At 46.3% G+C, this 19,080-nt stretch overlaps 1 protein-coding gene across 6 annotated transcripts in view; it reads left to right on the top strand.

The window, feature by feature from the left end:
- Positions 1-19,080, top strand: part of LOC112236421 (mitogen-activated protein kinase kinase kinase 4) — a 62,340-nt gene that overhangs the window by 19,148 nt on the left and 24,112 nt on the right. For all 6 annotated transcript variants that reach the window (XM_024405004.2, XM_024405008.2, XM_024405006.2 and 3 more), the window contains exons 4-14: positions 85-729; positions 996-1,283; positions 5,653-5,916; positions 6,137-6,289; positions 12,533-12,690; positions 12,840-12,956; positions 15,677-15,776; positions 16,023-16,106; positions 16,317-16,601; positions 16,971-17,120; positions 17,485-17,646. In XM_024405004.2, coding sequence (XP_024260772.2) covers positions 85-729; positions 996-1,283; positions 5,653-5,916; positions 6,137-6,289; positions 12,533-12,690; positions 12,840-12,956; positions 15,677-15,776; positions 16,023-16,106; positions 16,317-16,601; positions 16,971-17,120; positions 17,485-17,646 — 2,406 coding nt within the window. The remainder of the gene's footprint in view (positions 1-84; positions 730-995; positions 1,284-5,652; positions 5,917-6,136; positions 6,290-12,532; positions 12,691-12,839; positions 12,957-15,676; positions 15,777-16,022; positions 16,107-16,316; positions 16,602-16,970; positions 17,121-17,484; positions 17,647-19,080) is intronic.

Here is a 19,080-nt window from a genome sequence, read left to right as displayed (position 1 = left end):
TATTCACTGACTTATTTACATATGTTTATTCACTTATTTATGCATACTAGTGTATTTTTATTTTGCTCCCTCTCCAACACCCAGGTGGTGTGGCTGGAGCTCCAGGCGTGGCACGCGAGACGCTCCGTCAACGACCAGGACCTGTTCCTGTTCACAGCTCGTCAGGCCATCCCAGACATCATCCACGAGGTCCTCCACTTCAAGGTTAACTACCACAGCCTAAGCCCCAGCACCGTAGGCCTTGGGCAACCTGGCCTGCGGACGGGGGTAGGAGTGGGAGTACCAGGGGCATCTCCAGACCAGGGGGCCCAGAGGACTCTAGTGTTCACAGAGTCAGGCTGTGGAGGTCCAGGCCAGGTGCCCAAGCAGAGGTCTCCAACCCAGGGCTCAGAGACGGTTTCTGGGGAGGAAAGGGACTCTAACCAGCCTACTGCTGGTGGAGCTCCAGAGACTAACCACGCTGTTTCAGTTGACCCATGGGGCTTCAGCGCCAACCCCTCCTCGGCGGTAGATGCAGCGGCCCCCCTGGGTTCCGGGGCGGGGTACAGGGAGCACCTCCAGCGCCTGCGGCTGGCCTTCGAGCAGGTCAAACGGGTGATGGAGCTGCTGGAGTCAGTAGAGGCTTTGTACCCGTCCCTGCAGACTCTCCAGAAGGACTATGAGAAGTATGCGGCCAGGGACTTCCAGGGCAGGGTGCAGGCACTCTGTCTCTGGCTCAACATCACACAGGTACGGTGGGGGATGGAGGAGGGTTTTACTATATGCACATTCAAAGTAATACCAGAGCTGGAAAATGGGAATGGGATTGTCCTCTTAATGGCAAAGCAATCCCTTTTTTCTCTCTTCTGTGGTCCTAGGTGGCTCAGTTGATAAAGCAGGGTGCTTGCAATACCAGGATCATGGGTTTGACCATTACTTCAAAATGTAACCAATAGGTGTGAAAAATGTTTGTATAAAAGCGTCTGGTAAGTGGCATATATCTGTTATTATATTAGGATCTCAACCAGAAGCTGCGTGTCATGGCCACAGTCCTCGGCCTCCGGGACCTCTCCCGTATCGGCTGGCCTGTCTTCGAGATCCCCTCGCCACGCTGTTCCCGCGGCAATGACGACGAAGACGAGGATGGGGGGATATACTGTCCCACAGCCATCTACAGACCCTTTGTAGATAAGGCCTTGAAACAGATGGGTCTGAGGAAACTGATCCTGAGGCTACACAAGCTGATGGACCCCTCCCTCCAGAGGTCCCGGGCAGCCCTGCTCAGCCACATGCCTGCACAGGAGGTAAGAGAGCGAGAGCTGCCATATTGTTTTAATGTGGTTTTATACAAGAAAAGGTTACATACGAGTAGGCTTTGATGGGATCCAGATTGTCATACCTTCATACTGACCTTGTGCCAAACCGGGATATTTGGTAATACTGGCTGGCACTGAACACGAGGCGCTTTTTTCAAACCTAACTGATCTTCTGTTATTCGAAGGTTCGCAATGCTAACAAGTACATGTAAAATCACATAGAGAATGCTAACAAGCCCATTGCGGACATTTTCTAAAGTATTTGCAGGACAGAAATCTCAGCTCATACAAGTAAGTCAAAAATGCTAGTCAGTTTGCTACGCACACAAAACAAATATTACACAGCTAAGCTCTTGATTCGGGAGGGGATTCTCTGCTCTTACTAAGCGAAGCTTGATTTTGGAAGACAACGCTTAGGCTTCTACTTCCAGCTTATACACACTATATACATTTTACAATATATTTATTTTGTTTGGTGTTAGTCCTGGCCTTCTGCTAACCTTCACCTCTCCCATATATTTCTGATGTCCATCCAGTTTGATTTCTATTTGCCATATATTTTTTAACTGTGCTATTTCACAAAAGTTCTGAACCCATATACATATTACACACAGTACATTTTAGACAGATAGTTAACTTAATAAGTAAGATATCTGGCAAACATTTATACTGAACAAAAATATAAACGCAACATGCAACAATTTCAAAGATTTTACTGATTTACAGTTCACATGAGGAAATCAGCCAATTGAAATAAATTCATTAGGCCATAATCTGTGGATTTCATATGACTGGGAAGGGGCGCAGGCATGGGTGGGGAGCCAGGCCCACCCACTGGGGAGCCAGGCCCAGCCAATCAGAATGAGTTTTTCCCTACAAAAGGGCTTCATTACAGACAGATACTCCTCAGTTTCATCAGCTGTCCGGGTGGCTGGTCTCAGACAATCCCGCAGGTGAAGAAGCCGGATGTGGAGATCCTGGGCTGGCGTGTTTACACGTGGTTTGTGGTTGTGAGGCCGGGTGAACATTCAATCCTCTGGCAGCAGCTCTGGTGGACATTCTTGCAGTCAGCATGGCAATTGCATGCTCCCTCAACTTGAGACATCTGTGGCATTGTGTTGTGTGACACAACTGCACATTTTAGAGTGGCCTTTTGTTGTCCCCAGCACAAGGTGCACCTTCTTGATATGCCGCACCTGTGAGGTGGATGGAATATCTTGGCTTAGGAGGAATGTTCAACAACAGGGAAATAAACAAATTTGTGCACATAATTTGAGAGAAATTAGCTTTTTGTGCATATGGAAAATGTCCAGGATCTTTCATTTCAGCTCATGAAACGTGGGACCAATACTTTACATGTTGCATTTATTTTTATTCAGTATAGTTGTGAGTTCCATACTTGAACAGCACCTGACGCGTGCTGAACAACAGTAAGTGACTCACAAGGCTCCGGTCTCTTGTCATTGTGTGCTTGTGAACAAACACCACGTGACTGGGGACTACCCGGAATGTTCCTTAATTAAACATTGTGACCGGTGAAATGTGGAATGCAATCGTCTTTTATCTCCTAACATGTTGAACAAGTTGACTTCAGGTATTTATTAGAAAGTAAATAGACATATTGAAATGTATTGAAAAAAAACTGTAGTGGATGGTCCTTGCTATCCGGGAACCTTGGGACGACCCCCCCATTTGAAGTTGACATTTAAAATGGTTAAGGTTAGGTTACGCCTTGATCACACCGATAGCGTCATTGAGCAAGATGGTACGCAGCATCATCTGGATATGTGTGCAACAAAAGTCCAACATTCACCTCCTGCTACCATTTGTCAAGCCGTCTACGCATACAGTTTGACACATGCATTCGATAAATCCAACATTTGACACTGCACAGAAAGCACTGCAACTGCCTCTGCAACGCAATGCTGCAAGAAAAATGCAGCGTTCCATTGGAAATGAATGTACTTCTGGTGCTATGATCCTGTCGGTGTGATCAAGGCGTTAGGGTTTAGGGTAGCGATGTCCCAAGGATCTTGGGGACATCGCTACACAAGCTCACAGAACGGGACCGCCAAGTGCTGAAATAGGTAGGCCGTACAAATCGTCTGTCCTCGGTTGCAATGCTCACTGCTGAGTTCCAAACTGCCTCTGGAAGCAGCTCGCCGCCATTGGACTCTGGAGCAGTGGAAACGCGTTCTCTGGAGTGATGAATCACTCTGCACTGTCTGGCAGTCCGACGGACAAATCTGGGTTTGGCGGATGCTAGGAAAACACATCCTGCCCAAATGCAGGGTGCCAACTGAGAAATAATGTTTTGGGGCTGTTTTTCATGGTTCGAATTAGGCCCCTTAGTTCCAGTGAAGGGAAATCTTGAAGCTAGTCAGAATTTGGAAAGCAAATATGAATGCCAATCATGCAATATTTTTTTGCACAATCACAAATTACCCTCATTTATACATAATTACAGTTAAATTGATTTCCAACAAAGCTGTCACTGCACTCTCTCAACTGTGACTGGTCCATGTGTTATCCTAGCAAAGTGCTCTCTCAGCTGTGACTGGTCCATGTGCAGAAACAGTGTGCACAAAAAGCTATCCATAAACATTCAGGATTAGAGGTCGACCGATTAATCGGAATGGCCGATTTTTAATTAGAGCCGATTTAAAGTTTTCATAACAATCGGAAATATGTAACCGCACAGTTAACTAGTCCAACGCTCTAACCATTGCACTCCACGAGTAGCCTGCCTGTCACACGAATGCAGTAGAAGCCAAGGTAAATTGCTAGCTAGCATTAAACTTATCTTATAAAAAACAATCAATCATAATCACTAGTTATAACTACTAATCCAGTTTATAGCAGGCAATTGTGTCATTTCTCTTGTGTTCATTGCACGCAGAGTCAGGGTATATGCAACAGTTTGGCATGCCTGGCTCATTGCGAACTAATTTGCCACAATTTTACGTAATTATGACATACATTGTAGGTTGTGCAATGTAACAAGAATATTTAGACTTAGGGAAGCCACCCGTTAGATAAAATACCGAACGGTTCCGTATTTCACTGAAATAATAAACTATTATAGTTTCCGGATTCGATCATATTAATGACCAAAGGCTCGTATTTCTGTGTGTTATTATGTTATAATTAAGTCTATGATTTGATAGAGCAGTCTGACTGAGCAGCAGCAGCAGGCCCATAATCATCCATTCAAACAGCACTTTCATGCGTTTTGCCAGCAGCTCTTCGCAAGCACAGTGCTGTTTATGACTTCAAGCCTATCAGCCTAATGGCTGGTGTAACCAATGTGAAATGGCTAGCTAGTTAGCTGGGTGTGCGCTAATACTGTTTCAAACGTCACTCGCGTTTAGATTTGGAGTAGTTATTCCCCTTGCGCTGCAAGGGCCATGGCTTTTGTGGAGCGATGGGTAACGATGCTTCGAGTGTGGCTGTTGTCGATGTGTTCCTGGTTCGAACCCAGGTAGGGGTGAGGAGGGGGACGGAAGCTATACTGTTACACTGGCAATACTATAGTGCCTATAAGAACATCCAATAGTCAAATGGTGTAGAGAGAAATAGTCCTATAAATACTATATTAACTGAAAATACTAACTATTAACTACAACCTAAAACCTCTTACCTTGGAATATTGAAGTCTCATGTTAAAAGGAACCACCAACTTTCATATGTTCTGAGCAAGGAACTTAAACATTAGCTTTTTTACATGGCACATATTGCACTTTTACTTTCTTCTCCAACACTTTGTTTTTGCATTATTTAAACCAAATTGAACATGTTTCATTATTTATTTGACGCTAAATTGATTGTATTGATGTTTTATATTAAGTTAAAATAAGTGTTAATTCAGTATTGTTGTAATTGTCATTATTACAAATTTAAAAAATTAAAAAAATCTTCCAATGTAATCGGTATCGGCTTTTGGACCTCCAATAATCGGCATCGGTGTTGAAAAATCATAATCGGTCGACATCTATTCAGGATGACTAAGTCACCTTCCCTGGGGCCCTACAAGGGAAGGCTTGGTGGTCTCTTCTTCTCTCTACGAGGTGGTAAATTATCTGTGAAAGCAACAACAGTGTGCTGGTTGAAAAAAAAGTTCACCACATACTCAACTTGTAAACAGCAAGAGATTTAGCTAGGAATGTACACTGCTCTTGTTAGGGCTATTTAAAATAAAAAATATTCTCAGTTGTCCAGTTGAGTTGACAAGTTGAATACTTAAGAGGTTTGGAAACTGCATTCCACTGTCCTTACCTCATCCTCTCCTTCTCTGTAGTTTGTCAATATGCTAACCTGTCTGTATTGTGCATTTTTCTATGTGTGTGTCTACCCCTAGTTCACAGACTTCCCAGACCCCATGCTGTACAGTGACTACCTACCAGAACTGTCCCGCCACCTGTCCTCCTGTAGCGCCCCCTGTGGCCCGGAGCTGGGGGCAGACCAGGTCTCTTGGGAGGAGCTGTTGGACATGGACCTCCCCTCGTTCCGACCTGCCTTCTTGGTCCTGTGCCGGGTCCTGCTGAACGTGATACATGAGTGCCTTAAACTGAGACTGGAACAGAGACCTGCAGGGGAGCCTTCACTGCTCAGCATCAAACAGGTCAGCAGGCACACTGTTTTCTTTATTGACTGATTAACGCTATTGGGCTGACCAGAACCTCAGATGTTGTCATTTTTAAAGCACAGTTATATTATCTATGGTGGATGTGTAACCAGGCCAGCCTAGTACAGCTTGGCCTGCTCTGTTTGGCTCAGTAAGATGAAATGGTTAGGCTATATGTTGATGCCCATGCTAACTGGTGTCTTCATCTGTCCTGTAGTTGGTGCGTGAATGTAAGGAGGTGTTGAAAGGTGGTCTCCTGATGAAGCAGTATTACCAGTACATGCTGAGGCGGGTGGTCACAGACCCCCAGGGACTCCAGACCAACGCCAACATAGACGAGTTTGAGGACGACCTCCACAAGATGCTAGTGGTAAAACAGACCTACTGAGTCAGGATTAGGGTTTCCAGAAATCCTCGATGGAAGAGTTCTGAGGGAATAAGCAGTATATCCGGGAATCCTCCAACCAGGATTTCTGGGAAACCAGAGAATTGTAGATTTTTTGCAACCTAGTTAGGGTCGTCATGAAATTATAATGAGGCATTATGAGGGGGTCATGCATGCTTATGTCAAGTTTTATAATGCATTATAACTGCACCATAACATCGACAAGATCAAGAACGACCTCCACAAGATGCTGGTGATAACGCAGACGTCTTACTGAAATTCCAAGAACACAGGATGAGATGTTACTATCCTTTGTGCAAGCACTTCCAAGAGTTAATGAACAGTGAGTGTGGTGAAATTTGGGGAGCGCATCGTCAGTAGTGTACCTTTGGTTCCTAGGGTGTTTTGGCCTTTCACACTATACACCCTCCCCAAAGGCGGCCAGCGACAGGGTGATCAATCCTACGCTTGCGTCCCAGTCCCAATTAGTCGTAGGAGTTGCCTTGTTGTTGATAGCCAACATCCCATGGGACTATGCATGGCAGGGGCGTCCTCCTCCCTGAGTCAAGCATCGTTGACCGCATACCTCCTGGCCCTCTCACTTCGGGGCCCAGCTGGGGTCTATCCTCTTCATCCAGAGCCACTGACTGCTGCCTTCTGCCGCCTCCGATACAGCTTTGATTGCCGAACACTGGCTCTGGCCCTTAATTCCCAGGTCTCTAAGCAGTCTGGTTGTAGATGTTGCCACAAAACCTCTGCAGCCCACCTCCACTGGTCGGACTTCTGTGTTCCAGCCATGATGCCGTGCTTCGGCAGCTAGATCAGCATAGCGCAGATGTTTTCGCTCATAAGCCTCATCTACTGAGTCCTAAACTGAGTACTAAACTGTAGAAGATGCATTGAATCTCCACTGAAAGTGCTTTTTAGTCCTGGATTAAGTTAAATCTGCGTCTGGGAAAATAGGGCCCTAAACCACTAACGTGTGTGTTGCTCTCAATGGTACAGCTGTAGAACGTTTTGAGGATTCAGCGTGGCGGAGGTGACGTTGCCTACCCTCAATACCTTGGGTCGGCCTGTCAGGAAGTTCAAAGGCGGTTTTCAGACCCAGAGTCTTAATCTTGGTGTAGAGCTTGGAGGGGACAATAGTATTGAGCTGTAGTCAATTAACAGCGTTCTCACATAGGTATTCCTCTTATCTAGGTGGGTGAGGGCAGTGTGGAGAGCAGTTGAGATTGCGTGATCTGTTGGGGTGGTATGCAAATTGAGTGTGTCTGGGATGGTGGAGTTAATCTGTGCTATAACCAGCCTTTCAAAGCGCTTCCTGATTACAGGAGTGAGCTCTACGGGGTGGTAGTCATTGGCATGAAGCCTTAAGAGTTCTTGAGGACAGGAATGATGGTCGTCTTAAAACGTGTGGATAGCAGCCTGTGACAAGGAGAGGTTGTCCCAGGTCTGGTAGAGCAACATCATTGTGCAGATCACGGTTGGGTCTTCCTTTGTAATGCGTAATGGACTGTAGCCCCTCCACATGTGGTGGTCGTCAGAGCCTGTGTGGAATGATTCCACTTTACTCCTATAATGTCATTTTGCTAATTTGATGACGCTACGGAGGTCATAGTGGGACTTCTTGTACTTGTTCCTGTCCTCAGCCGTAGCATCAGGGTTGTCTACGATAGCTCTGTGCGCGGTAGCCCTGCTCTTTAGTTTAGCGCCAACCTGTGTTAATCTTGGGCTTTTGATTGGGGGACAATGTTGCCGATGCATTTTCTAATGCAACCGGTGACTCCGGTGGATAGCTCGTCGGCAGAGTCTCAAAACATATTCCAATCAGCGCTAGCAAGGCAGACCTGTAGCATAATCTCTGATTCTGGTGACAATTTTTCAACGAAGCGAGTCACAGGTACTTCCTGTTTTTGAGTTTGGTTGTAAACAGGAAGTAGTAGGAGTACATGATCTGATTTGGCGGATGAGGGAGGGCCTTAAATGCTTGCTTGTTGGTAGAATAACAGTGGTCTAGGACTTTATCGCCCCTAGGGAATAGGGTGCCATTTGGGACTCATTCAGATTAGAGGTGTACTGTATGAGAGGCTGTTTCTGGATAGCTGGCCAGCACCCAGGACTGAGGCTCAAAGGTATCTCCTGGTAAATCTGCTTGAGAACACTGTGTGCTGATTTCTGGTGTGAGTGTTTTAACCAACCACTGCAAAGCTGAAACCGCACATGGTAGGTAGGGTGTGGCAGGAATTGGTTTTAGTCCATCACTGATTACTTCTCAGGAATTTAGGCGGCAGAGTTTTCTTTCCTCGCTGTCGGTCTTTTTCTCTGAACAGACGGCCGGCCGGTAGTCTGATAAAAGCCTGATAAAACACTATGTTCCTGAATTCCAAGAAGGCTCAGAACAACAGAACTCTTAGGGAAAAAGTTTAGTCTAGTCTACTGCCTGCTGCCAGCACTCAACGCTTTCCTTTAGGAATATCACAACCCTGCCCTGAGGAGCAGAGCATGGAGTGGGGCCTGCAGAGCATGGAGTGGGGCCTGCAGCGCATGCATGGAGTGGGGCCTGCAGCGCATGCATGGAGTGGGGCCTGCAGCGCATGCATGGAGTGGGGCCTGCAGCGCATGCATGGAGTGGGGCCTGCAGCGCATGCATGGAGTGGGGCCTGCAGCGCATGCATGGGGCCTGCAGCGCATGGGGCCTGCAGCGCATGCATGGGGTGGGGCCTGCAGCGCATGCATGGAGTGGGGCCTGCAGCGCATGCATGGAGTGGGGCCTGCAGAGCATGCATGGAGTGGGGCCTGCAGAGCATGCATGGAGTGGGGCCTGCAGAGCATGCATGGAGTGGGGCCAATACAGTAAGAATGAATGTATCTCTGCCATCTGCTGATGAAAACAGCGCAACACCACCAGATGCCTGAGGGAGGATGGTTATAGGGAGAATTTGAGTTAGTATAATGGTGGCGATATCACAAGGTAAGTTTATGTCCCAATTTGTGACAGATTTTCATGAGAATATTATAGAATGTTGCGGATAAAAGGCTGTACGTGATAATCAAATCAAATCACATTTTATTTGTCACATACACATGGTTAGCAGATGTTAATGCGAGTGTAGCGAAATGCTTGTGCTTCTAGTTCCGACAATGCAGTAATAACGAGCAAGTAATCTAACTAACAATTCCAAAAAAGACTACTGTCATACACAGTGTAAGGGGATAAAGAATATGTACATAAGGATATATGAATGAGTGATGGTACAGAGCAGCATAGGCAAGATACAGTAGATGATATCGAGTACAGTATATACATATGAGATAAGTATGTAAACCAAGTGGCATAGTTAAAGTGGCTAGTGATACATGTATTACATAAGGATGCAGTCGATGATATAGAGTACAGTATCAACGTATGCATATGAGATGAACAATGTAGGGTAAGTAACATTATATAAGGTAGCATTGTTTAAAGTGGCTAGTGATATATTTACATCATTTCCCATCGATTCCCATGATTAAAGTGGCTGGAGTAGAGTCAGTGTCATTGACAGTGTGTTGGCAGTAGCCACTCAATGTTAGTGGTGGCTGTTTAACAGTCTGATGGCCTTGAGATAGAAGCTGTTTTTCAGTCTCTCGGTCCCAGCTTTGATGCACCTGTACTGACCTCGCCTTCTGGATGGCAGCGGGGTGAACAGGCAGTGGCTCGGGTGGTTGATGTCCTTGATGATCTTTGTGGCCTTCCTGTAGCATCGGGTGGTGTAGGTGTCCTGGAGGGCAGGTAGTTTGCCCCCGGTGATGCGTTGTGCAGACCTCACTACCCTCTGGAGAGCCTTACGGTTGAGGGCGGTGCAGTTGCCATACCAGGCGGTGATACAGCCCGCCAGGATGCTCTCGATTGTGCATCTGTAGAAGTTTGTGAGTGCTTTTGGTGACAAGCCGAATTTCTTCAGCCTCCTGAGGTTGAAGAGGCGCTGCTGCGCCTTCCTCACGATGCTGTCTGTGTGAGTGGACCAATTCAGTTTGTCTGTGATGTGTATGCCGAGGAACTTAAAACTTGCTACCCTCTCCACTACTGTTCCATCGATGTGGATGGGGGGGGTGTTCCCTATGCTGTTTCCTGAAGTCCACAATCATCTCCTTAGTTTTGTTGACGTTGAGTGTGAGGTTATTTTCCTGACACCACACTCCGAGGGCCCTCACCTCCTCCCTGTAGGCCGTCTCGTCGTTGTTGGTAATCAAGCCTACCACTGTTGTGTCGTCCGCAAACTTGATGATTGAGTTGGAGGCGTGCATGGCCACGCAGTCGTGGGTGAACAGGGAGTACAGGAGAGGGCTCAGAACGCACCCTTGTGGGGCCCCAGTGTTGAGGATCAGCGGGGAGGAGATGTTGTTGCCTACCCTCACCACCTGGGGGCGGCCCGTCAGGAAGTCCAGTACCCAGTTGCACAGGGCGGGGTCGAGACCCAGGGTCTCGAGCTTGATAACGAGCTTGGAGGGTACTATGGTGTTGAATGCCGAGCTGTAGTCGATGAACAGCATTCTCACATAGGTATTCCTCTTGTCCAGATGGGTTAGGGCAGTGTGCAGTGTGGTTGAGATTGCATCGTCTGTGGACCTATTTGGGCGGTAAGCAAATTGGAGTGGGTCAAGGGTGTCAGGTAGGGTGGAGGTGATATGGTCCTTGACTAGTCTCTCAAAGCACTTCATGATGACGGATGTGAGTGCTACGGGCGGTAGTCGTTTAGCTCAGTTACCTTAGCTTTCTTGGGAACAGGAACAATGGTGGCCCTCTTGAAGCATGTGGGAACAGCAGACTGGTATAGGGATTGATTGAATATGTCCGTAAACACACCGGCCAGCTGGTCTGCGCATGCTCTGAGGGCGCGGCTGGGGATGCCGTCTGGGCCTGCAGCCTTGCGAGGGTTAACACGTTTAAATGTCTTACTCACTTCGGCTGCAGTGAAGGAGAGACCGCATGTTTCCGTTGCAGGCCGTGTCAGTGGCACTGTATTGTCCTCAAAGCGGGCAAAAAGTTATTTAGTCTGCCTGGGAGCAAGACATCCTGGTCCGTGACTGGGCTGGGTTTCTTCCTGTAGTCCGTGATTGACTGTAGACCCTGCCACATACCTCGTGTCTGAGCCGTTGAATTGAGATTCTACTTTGTCTCTGTACTGGCGCTTAGCTTGTTTGATAGCCTTGCGGAGGGAATAGCTGCACTGTTTGTATTCAGCCATGTTACCAGACACCTTGCCCTGATTAAAAGCAGTGGTTCGTGCCTTCAGTTTCACACGAATGCTGCCATCAATCCACGGTTTCTGGTTAGGGAATGTTTTAATCGTTGCTATGGGATGACGTAAGGCCAATTGTGCATCGCCCCATGGACCTCCCGGTCGCGGCCGGTTGCGACAGAGCCTGGGCTCGAACCCAGAGTCTCTGGTGGCACAGAGACCACTGTGCCACCCGGGAGGCCCACTCTAGCAATTTTTGTTTTGTTACAAACTGTTGCGATAGATTGCAAACTTGCCCATTCTGGTTTTCTCACATGCGTGATCTCTAGGCAGTTGGCTGATAAAGTGGACACTGGACAGATTAGGGTATATGATGAGATTGATAAAAACAAAATAGTTGTTACTTGGCAGCTAAGCATCAATCTTCATGTCACTAGCATACAAATGAAGACCCTTCATTTTATTGGAAAGGAGCATCAGTCTCATCACTGTGCACTTTCACCATCCTGTAGCCTAAACTGCATGCTTTTCCAAGTAGCAATGGGAGGACCACACAACATAGCATCGCAGGACTACAAATGTACCTCAACATGGTTATTCTATCAACAATTGCACAATAAATTGTTTCCACTGTGATTTGTTGCATAATACAATTTTACCAACACAAAAAGATCCCACCATGTCAAACGAAGAAATTGTCTGTTGACATTTATTAAATTGTAACGATACTTCCTCTTTCCATCAGAGCTGTCGTGATTCTTTTTTTTTATACAGCATGACTTGACCGGCATAAACAGTGGACAATCATATGGTGGAGAAACCATGTTGTTAAAACATACATTTAGGAACTAGATTTGATTATCAAATGTCTCAAACTTGAGATGAAACTAACTGATGCATACACCTTTTTATTTAAATGAATAACATTGGAAATACATCTTCCTGCAGGTAGGCAAAAATATCCACTTACCTGATAATCACCACACATTCATCCCTCTGTCTGTAGGTGTACTTTGACTACATGCACAGCTGGATCCAGATGCTGCAGCAGCTTCCCCAGGCCTCCCACAGCCTGAAGAACCTTCTAGAGGAGGAGTGGGACTTTACCAAGGTCATCACCCCTTACATCAGAGGTGGGGAGGCTCAGTCTGGGAAACTCTTCTGGTTAGTGTTTGACTGATTTTGTTTCTTTGTTCAATTGTATCTCATGTTGAGTGTCTATACTCCTTGGAAGCATCCAACTTGCTCCCTCTTTAACATTGTGTTTAGTTAGCTCCGCTTGGCAAAGATCCCCTGTCCCTTCTCGCTCGCAGTGATATTGCTGGGATGCTGCTCAAGTCCACTGGGGACTTCCTGGACGCGGGCCTGCAGAGGAGTGGTGATGAATTCTGGGAAAGTGCCGATGACAGTACAGTCTCAGACGAGATCAGGTATGTCTTGTTTTAGATGGTAGGAACTGCCAGGGACCTCATGATATGATATTATCACCATACTTAGGTGCCAAAACAGTATGTATTGCAATAATTACATTTTATGTTCCAAACGTATTGCTCATTGTATAGGTCTGCTAAAGAGAGATGAGAGTGAATGAGAAAATGGAAAAAAAAGTGATGAAAAACCTTGTTGGCTCACTATTTCAAAAGAAGATGAAGAACAAGCTATATGATGAAAAATACCTGCATTTGTGGTACAGCCGACTAGCGCCAGCTAACACAACTTTGCAAAAAGTATAAACAGAGTATACAAAACGTTAACATCTGCCCTTTCCATGACCAGGTCAATCCAGGTGAAAGCTATGATCCCTTATTGATGTCACTTGTTAAATCCACTTCAATCAGTGTAGATGAAGGGTAGAGACAGGTTAAAGAAGGATTTTTAAGTCTTGAGACAACTGAGACATGGATTGTGTACGTGTGCCATTCAGAGGGTGAATGGGAAAGACAAAAGATTGAAGTGCCTTTGAACAGGGCATTGTAGTAGGTGCCAGGCGCGCCGGTTTGAACTGCAACGCTGCTGGGTTTTTCTCGCTCAACAGTTTCCTGTGTGCATTAAGAATGGTCACCACCCAAAGGAAATTCAGCCAACTTGACACAACTGTGGGAAGCATTGGCGTCAATATGGGCCAGCATTCCTGTGGAAACCTTTCGACACCTTGTAGAGTCCATGCCCCAACGAATTGAGGCTGTTCTGAGGGAAAAAGGGTTAGGGTGCAAATTTAATTTAAAAAAAATCTATTTTTATTAAACAAGTCTGTTAATAAGAACAAATTCTTATTTACAATGATGGCCTACCCCGGCCAAACCTGGACGGTGCTGGGCCAATTGTGCACCGCCTTATGGGACTCTCAATCATGGGCCGGTTGTGATACAGCCTGGAATCGAACCAGGGTCTGTAGTGACGCCTCTAGCACTGAGATGCAGTTCCCTAGACCGCTGCACCACTCAGGAGCCCCATTAGGAAGGTGTTCCTAATGTTTGGTATACTCAGTGTATATATCAGTGTATATATAGATTTATACAACAGGTGGGTCTAATCCTGAATGCTAAATTAATGCTAAATTCGCATTCCAGCCGGTGTCTATTCCACAAGTTACCACCGGCTAAATCTATGATTTTAAAATGCCTATTTACTCTGTTCCATCTGACTGCACAATCCACTTTCTCATAAGCCCACCCAGGTAATTTATGAACTTGATCTCCACAATAAAAAGCATCCAGACATTCTCACATTTCTTTTTGACTAACATTTAGTTTTCAACAACAAAGATTTCTATAAACTTTGCTCTCTACAGACAGGCAGGCAGCTTTTCTCACATTCAAAATCACTTATCAGGATAGTTTTTATGGATATATATACAAAGAACTATCAATAGAAAGCAGATCAAACTAAACTAAGTGCAGCAAGTTTGCAATATTTCCAGCTCCAGCTTGAAGTGATTGTGTTAGCTGTGTTGTTGGTTAGCTCCTCTGAACAACAGTGTCCTGACAAGAGAGCACATTTTCTATGTCAGGTGAAATCGTGCCTCATTAGCTCATTGTTAAGGATGTATCCAAATAAATGTCACTAGAAAACAGCTTATGCAAATGCCATTACAGTGCCTTGCTGTAATTGATTTGTTAAAGTTTGAAATATCCAATAAATGTCGTTCCACTTCATGATTGTGTCCCACTTGTTGTTGATTCTTCACAAAAAAATACAGTTTTATATCTTTATGTTTGAAGCCTGAAATGTGGCAAAAGGTCGCAAAGTTCAAGGGGGCCGAATACTTTCGCAAGGCACTGTACATTTGTTATTCTGGCTGCACTGTTTGACCTAACTGTAAGTTAGCCATAGTTGGCAAGCAAAGGAGAAGAACGTTGCCAGCCAGTATGGCAATGGAACATTTAGAATGAACAACTGGGTCGCTTGCGTCCATGGATACAGAACAAAAAGTCTGAACGACCGACTATAGTACAAACGACCAGCCGGCTTGGGTAGCAACCCTAGATTTGTGTCAGGGCTATATCTTGTGGAAGGATGAAATAGTATGAATAAAGTCAACAAAATAAAGTTTTTAATGAAAATATGTCAATCATTATTTCAATATGTTGGTAACCCGTTGTATAAAAGTGATAATGCCCTGGAAGCCAGTGTGTTTGGAGGATATATTGGCACGGTTTTCCTTGACTTTGTCTCGAGCCTAGCACCTGTGCTATTAAATCCTTCAAACACCGGCTTCTCGGGCATTATCACTTAAATATGTACTGAACAAAAATATAAATGCAACAATTTCAAAGATTTAACTGGGTTATAGTTCATATGAGGAAATTAGTCAGTTTAAATTAATTGAATCGGGCCCTACTCTATGGATTTCACGTGACTGGGCAGGGGTGCATCCATGGGTGGGCCTTGGTGGGCATAGGCCCACCCACTTTGCAACCAGGCCCAGCCAATAAGAATGTGTGTGAATATATTGTACATTTTTGTAATTTTTTTTATTTTTACAAATTGATACTTGGAGTCCAAGCATCGCTATAATATTGCGATATGTAACAATGAATTACCCCCCGTCACTATTAGATATGACCAAGTGAATTCCTCACTGTTAGAAAGTCAAGTTCACTTTATTATCCTAAGAGGCTAATGTTGAGCTGGTTTGTTGTCCTACTAGGCGGTCGGTAATTGAGACGAGCCGGTCACTCAAGGAACTGTTCCATGAGGCTAGAGAGAGGGCGTCCAAAGCTCTGGGCTTTGCCAAAATGCTCCGTAAGGTGAGAGACACAGCAGTTTTTGTTTCACCCCATTTTCTTCCTGCTTATTTTTACTTGGCAAATGCACAGATGTATTGTGTATGTAAGTAAATGTATGCTGTGTTTTTGGTTATGGCTCACTTGTAAAAAAGAGAAGGGGAAAAAAAGGATAGCTATCTCAATGTGACTTCCCAGGTTAAATCTAGGAAGTATGAACATAAAATAATTGTGTATTTTGAGTGCTCTGACTCCCTCTCTCCACTACAGGACCTGGAGATTGCTGCAGACTTCAGCATTACCAGCGGGGTACCATGCCTCCTGGAGGCCCTCATGGAGAGAAACTATGTCAAGGTGCCTCCTTTTCACCCTCCGTGCTATTCACTCTGTTCTACAGCGCGCCTGGGTCAATCCATTTCATGAAGTTTCCATTCCAGAACTAAACTGAAATTCCAATATTCATCATTGCTTTTTCAATGAAAATGGCATTTCGATGTACTTCCTGAATGTCCCTTCCCTTTCTGAAGGATGAAAATGCTAACTTGTCTGCCTGATTGTCTGCAGGTCCAGATCCCAGGGCTGGAGGAGCTGGAAGTGTTTGTCCCCTGTTCCCTGATGAACCAGCGGGCCCTCATCCTGCAACTTCTTAACGCTGCAGCTGGTAAGGACTGCAGTAAAGAGCCTGATGAGATGATGTCAGAGGACGAGGCCTACCTGCTGATGAGCAAGCACGGAGCAGGGGACTCGCCTGGCGAGGCAGGCCAGGCTGCGGTGCAGTGGCAGTGGGACGGGGAGCTGGTCAAACTGGTGCCTCAGATGGAGACTGTGGACACGCTACGGGCCATGAAGGTCGGTTGGTGGGAATTCTGGGAACATGGTTTATTAACCAATTTGCAGTGTGCCATGACAAGGTGTGTGTGATCCCATCTCCCATTCTGAAGTAGATTATTACGCCTGATTGCAATGGGAACCTATGTATAACATAGCTGCTTTGCACTAACATTGTACTGACAGATGACTTGACTCAAACTCAGCTGTTAGACTTGGCTGTACTATGACTCGTCCTCAAGGAATTGAGACTTGACTCTGACTCTGTTAGACTTGAGACTACACACTCATCCTTAAAGACTTGAGATTGACACTGACTTGCCTAAAGTGATGCAGCCGGCCCACCTGGTGGCCCAAAGGGATTGATTGTTTTCTTAATATATTGATCAGGTGGAGAACCTGCTCCTGATAGTGATGCAGTCAGCCCACCTGGTGGCCCAGCGTAAGGCCTTCCAGCAGAGCATGGATGATCTGCTCACCCTCCACAGGGAACAAACTTCCAGCCAGCCCCTCATCGCCCGCTCCCTGGAGCAACTCAAGGTACCATCCACTGTATTTATTTACCTTGATCATGTACTGCTTTTCATTTCCCTGTTGTAAATAAATATTCACTATTAAGCCCAAGTTTATTGAGCTGCTATTGGGTAAGTTCACAAATTACTTTGCACAAATGTCATGTTTATACTGCAGTGAGAGCTATGAAAAACAGTCATGCACATAACTGTTGTCTTATTCTACATCATTGTTTTCAAAATCTGTTAGCCTTCTCTCTCCTCGATTAGACTTTTCTTGTGTGGTGTGTCTGGTTGAAGCAGCCCTCATAAAATTATGTATTTTTCCTTTTAGTTAGTGTTTGACTCCCTCTAACTCATTATTTCGCTTTTTCTTTCCATCTCTCCCACAGAACGAAGCCTTACAGCTGTGTATAAAGATCAACACAGCCATCGACCGGGTGGAGTACATGTTCACGTCGGAGTTTGAGGTGGAGGTGGAGGAGTCGGAGTCGGCCACACTACAGCAGTACTACAGAGAAGCCATGATACAGGGATACAACTTTGCCTTCGAGGTTAGATAATAATACAGAATATTATAACGGTTGGGTTGATGAGGGTGGGTTTATGATAAGCAGTGTTGTAGCAGTCCAGTCTCCAGACACATAGTGTCTCGGTGTCAGATACATTTGTACTCTGTCTCAGGACAGTGAGGACTTTTCCGGAGACCAGCGTAGTAAAAAAACTCATAATTATCAGCTTCCATTCAGTCAGCACATAACCGCTTCGCCAGGCCACATATTCGTAAAACATGAATACAGTATGTTAACAGCCTTTATAACTATTATAGACCATGTTTGTGCAGTAGCAGACCTATAGTGTGTAACATGTTGGTGATTCTGAAAGGAACAGCAACAGTAATACTAGTGCGGCTATACGCGGGCCAGTGGTGTAGTGTAGTGTATACGCGGGCCAGTGGTGTAGTGTAGGGTATACGCGGGCCAGTGGTGTAGTGGAGGGTATACGGGGCCAGTGATGTAGTGTAGTGGAGGGTATACGCGGGCCAGTGGTGTAGTGTAGTGGAGGGTATACGTGGGCCAGTGATGTGTAGTGGAGGGTATACGTGGGCCAGTGTAGTGTAGTGGAGGGTATACGTGGGCCAGTGTAGTGTAGTGGAGGGTATACGCGGGCCAGTGGTGTAGTGTAGTGGAGGGTATACGCGGGCCAGTGATGTAGTGTAGTGGAGGGTATACGTGGGCCAGTGTGTAGTGTAGTGGAGGGTATACGTGTAGTAGTGTAGTGGAGGGTATACGCGGGCCTGTAGTGTAGTGTAGTGGAGGGTATACGCGGGCCAGTGGTGTAGTGGTGGAGGGTATACGTGAGCCAGTGGTGTAGTGGTGTAGTGGAGGGTGGGGCCAGTAGTGTAGTGGAGGGTATACGCGGGCCAGTGGTGTAGTGTGGTGTAGTGGAGGGTATACGCGGGCCAGTGGTGTAGTGTGGTGTAGTGGAGGGTATACGCGGGCCAGTGGTGTAGTGGAGGGTATACGCGGGCCAGTGGTGTGGTGTAGTGGAGGGTATACGCTGGCCAGTGGTGTGGTGTGGTGTAGTGGTGTGGTGTGTGTGGTGTAGTGGAGGGTATACGCGGGCCAGTGGTGTAGTGGAGGGTATACGCGGGCCAGTGGTGTGGTGTAGTGGAGGGTATACGCTGGCCAGTGGTGTGGTGTGGTGTAGTGGAGGGTATACGCGGGCCAGTGGTGTAGTGTGGTGTAGTGGAGGGTATACGTGGGCCAGTGGTGTAGTGGAGGGTATACGCGGGCCAGTGGTGTGGTGTAGTGGAGGGTATACGCGGGCCAGTGGTGTGGTGTAGTGGAGGTATACGCGGGCCAGTGGTGTAGTGGAGGGTATACGCTGGCCAGTGGTGTGGTGTAGTGGAGGGTATACGGGGCCAGTGGTGTAGTGGAGGGTATACGCGGGCCAGTGGTGTGGTGTAGTGGAGGGTATACGCGGGC

Source organism: Oncorhynchus tshawytscha, linkage group LG01, assembly GCF_018296145.1.
Source record: "Oncorhynchus tshawytscha isolate Ot180627B linkage group LG01, Otsh_v2.0, whole genome shotgun sequence".
Taxonomy (NCBI): Eukaryota; Metazoa; Chordata; class Actinopteri; order Salmoniformes; family Salmonidae; genus Oncorhynchus; species Oncorhynchus tshawytscha.
Note: the sequence above shows the minus strand (reverse complement) of the source record. Positions and strands in the feature narration are given on the sequence as shown.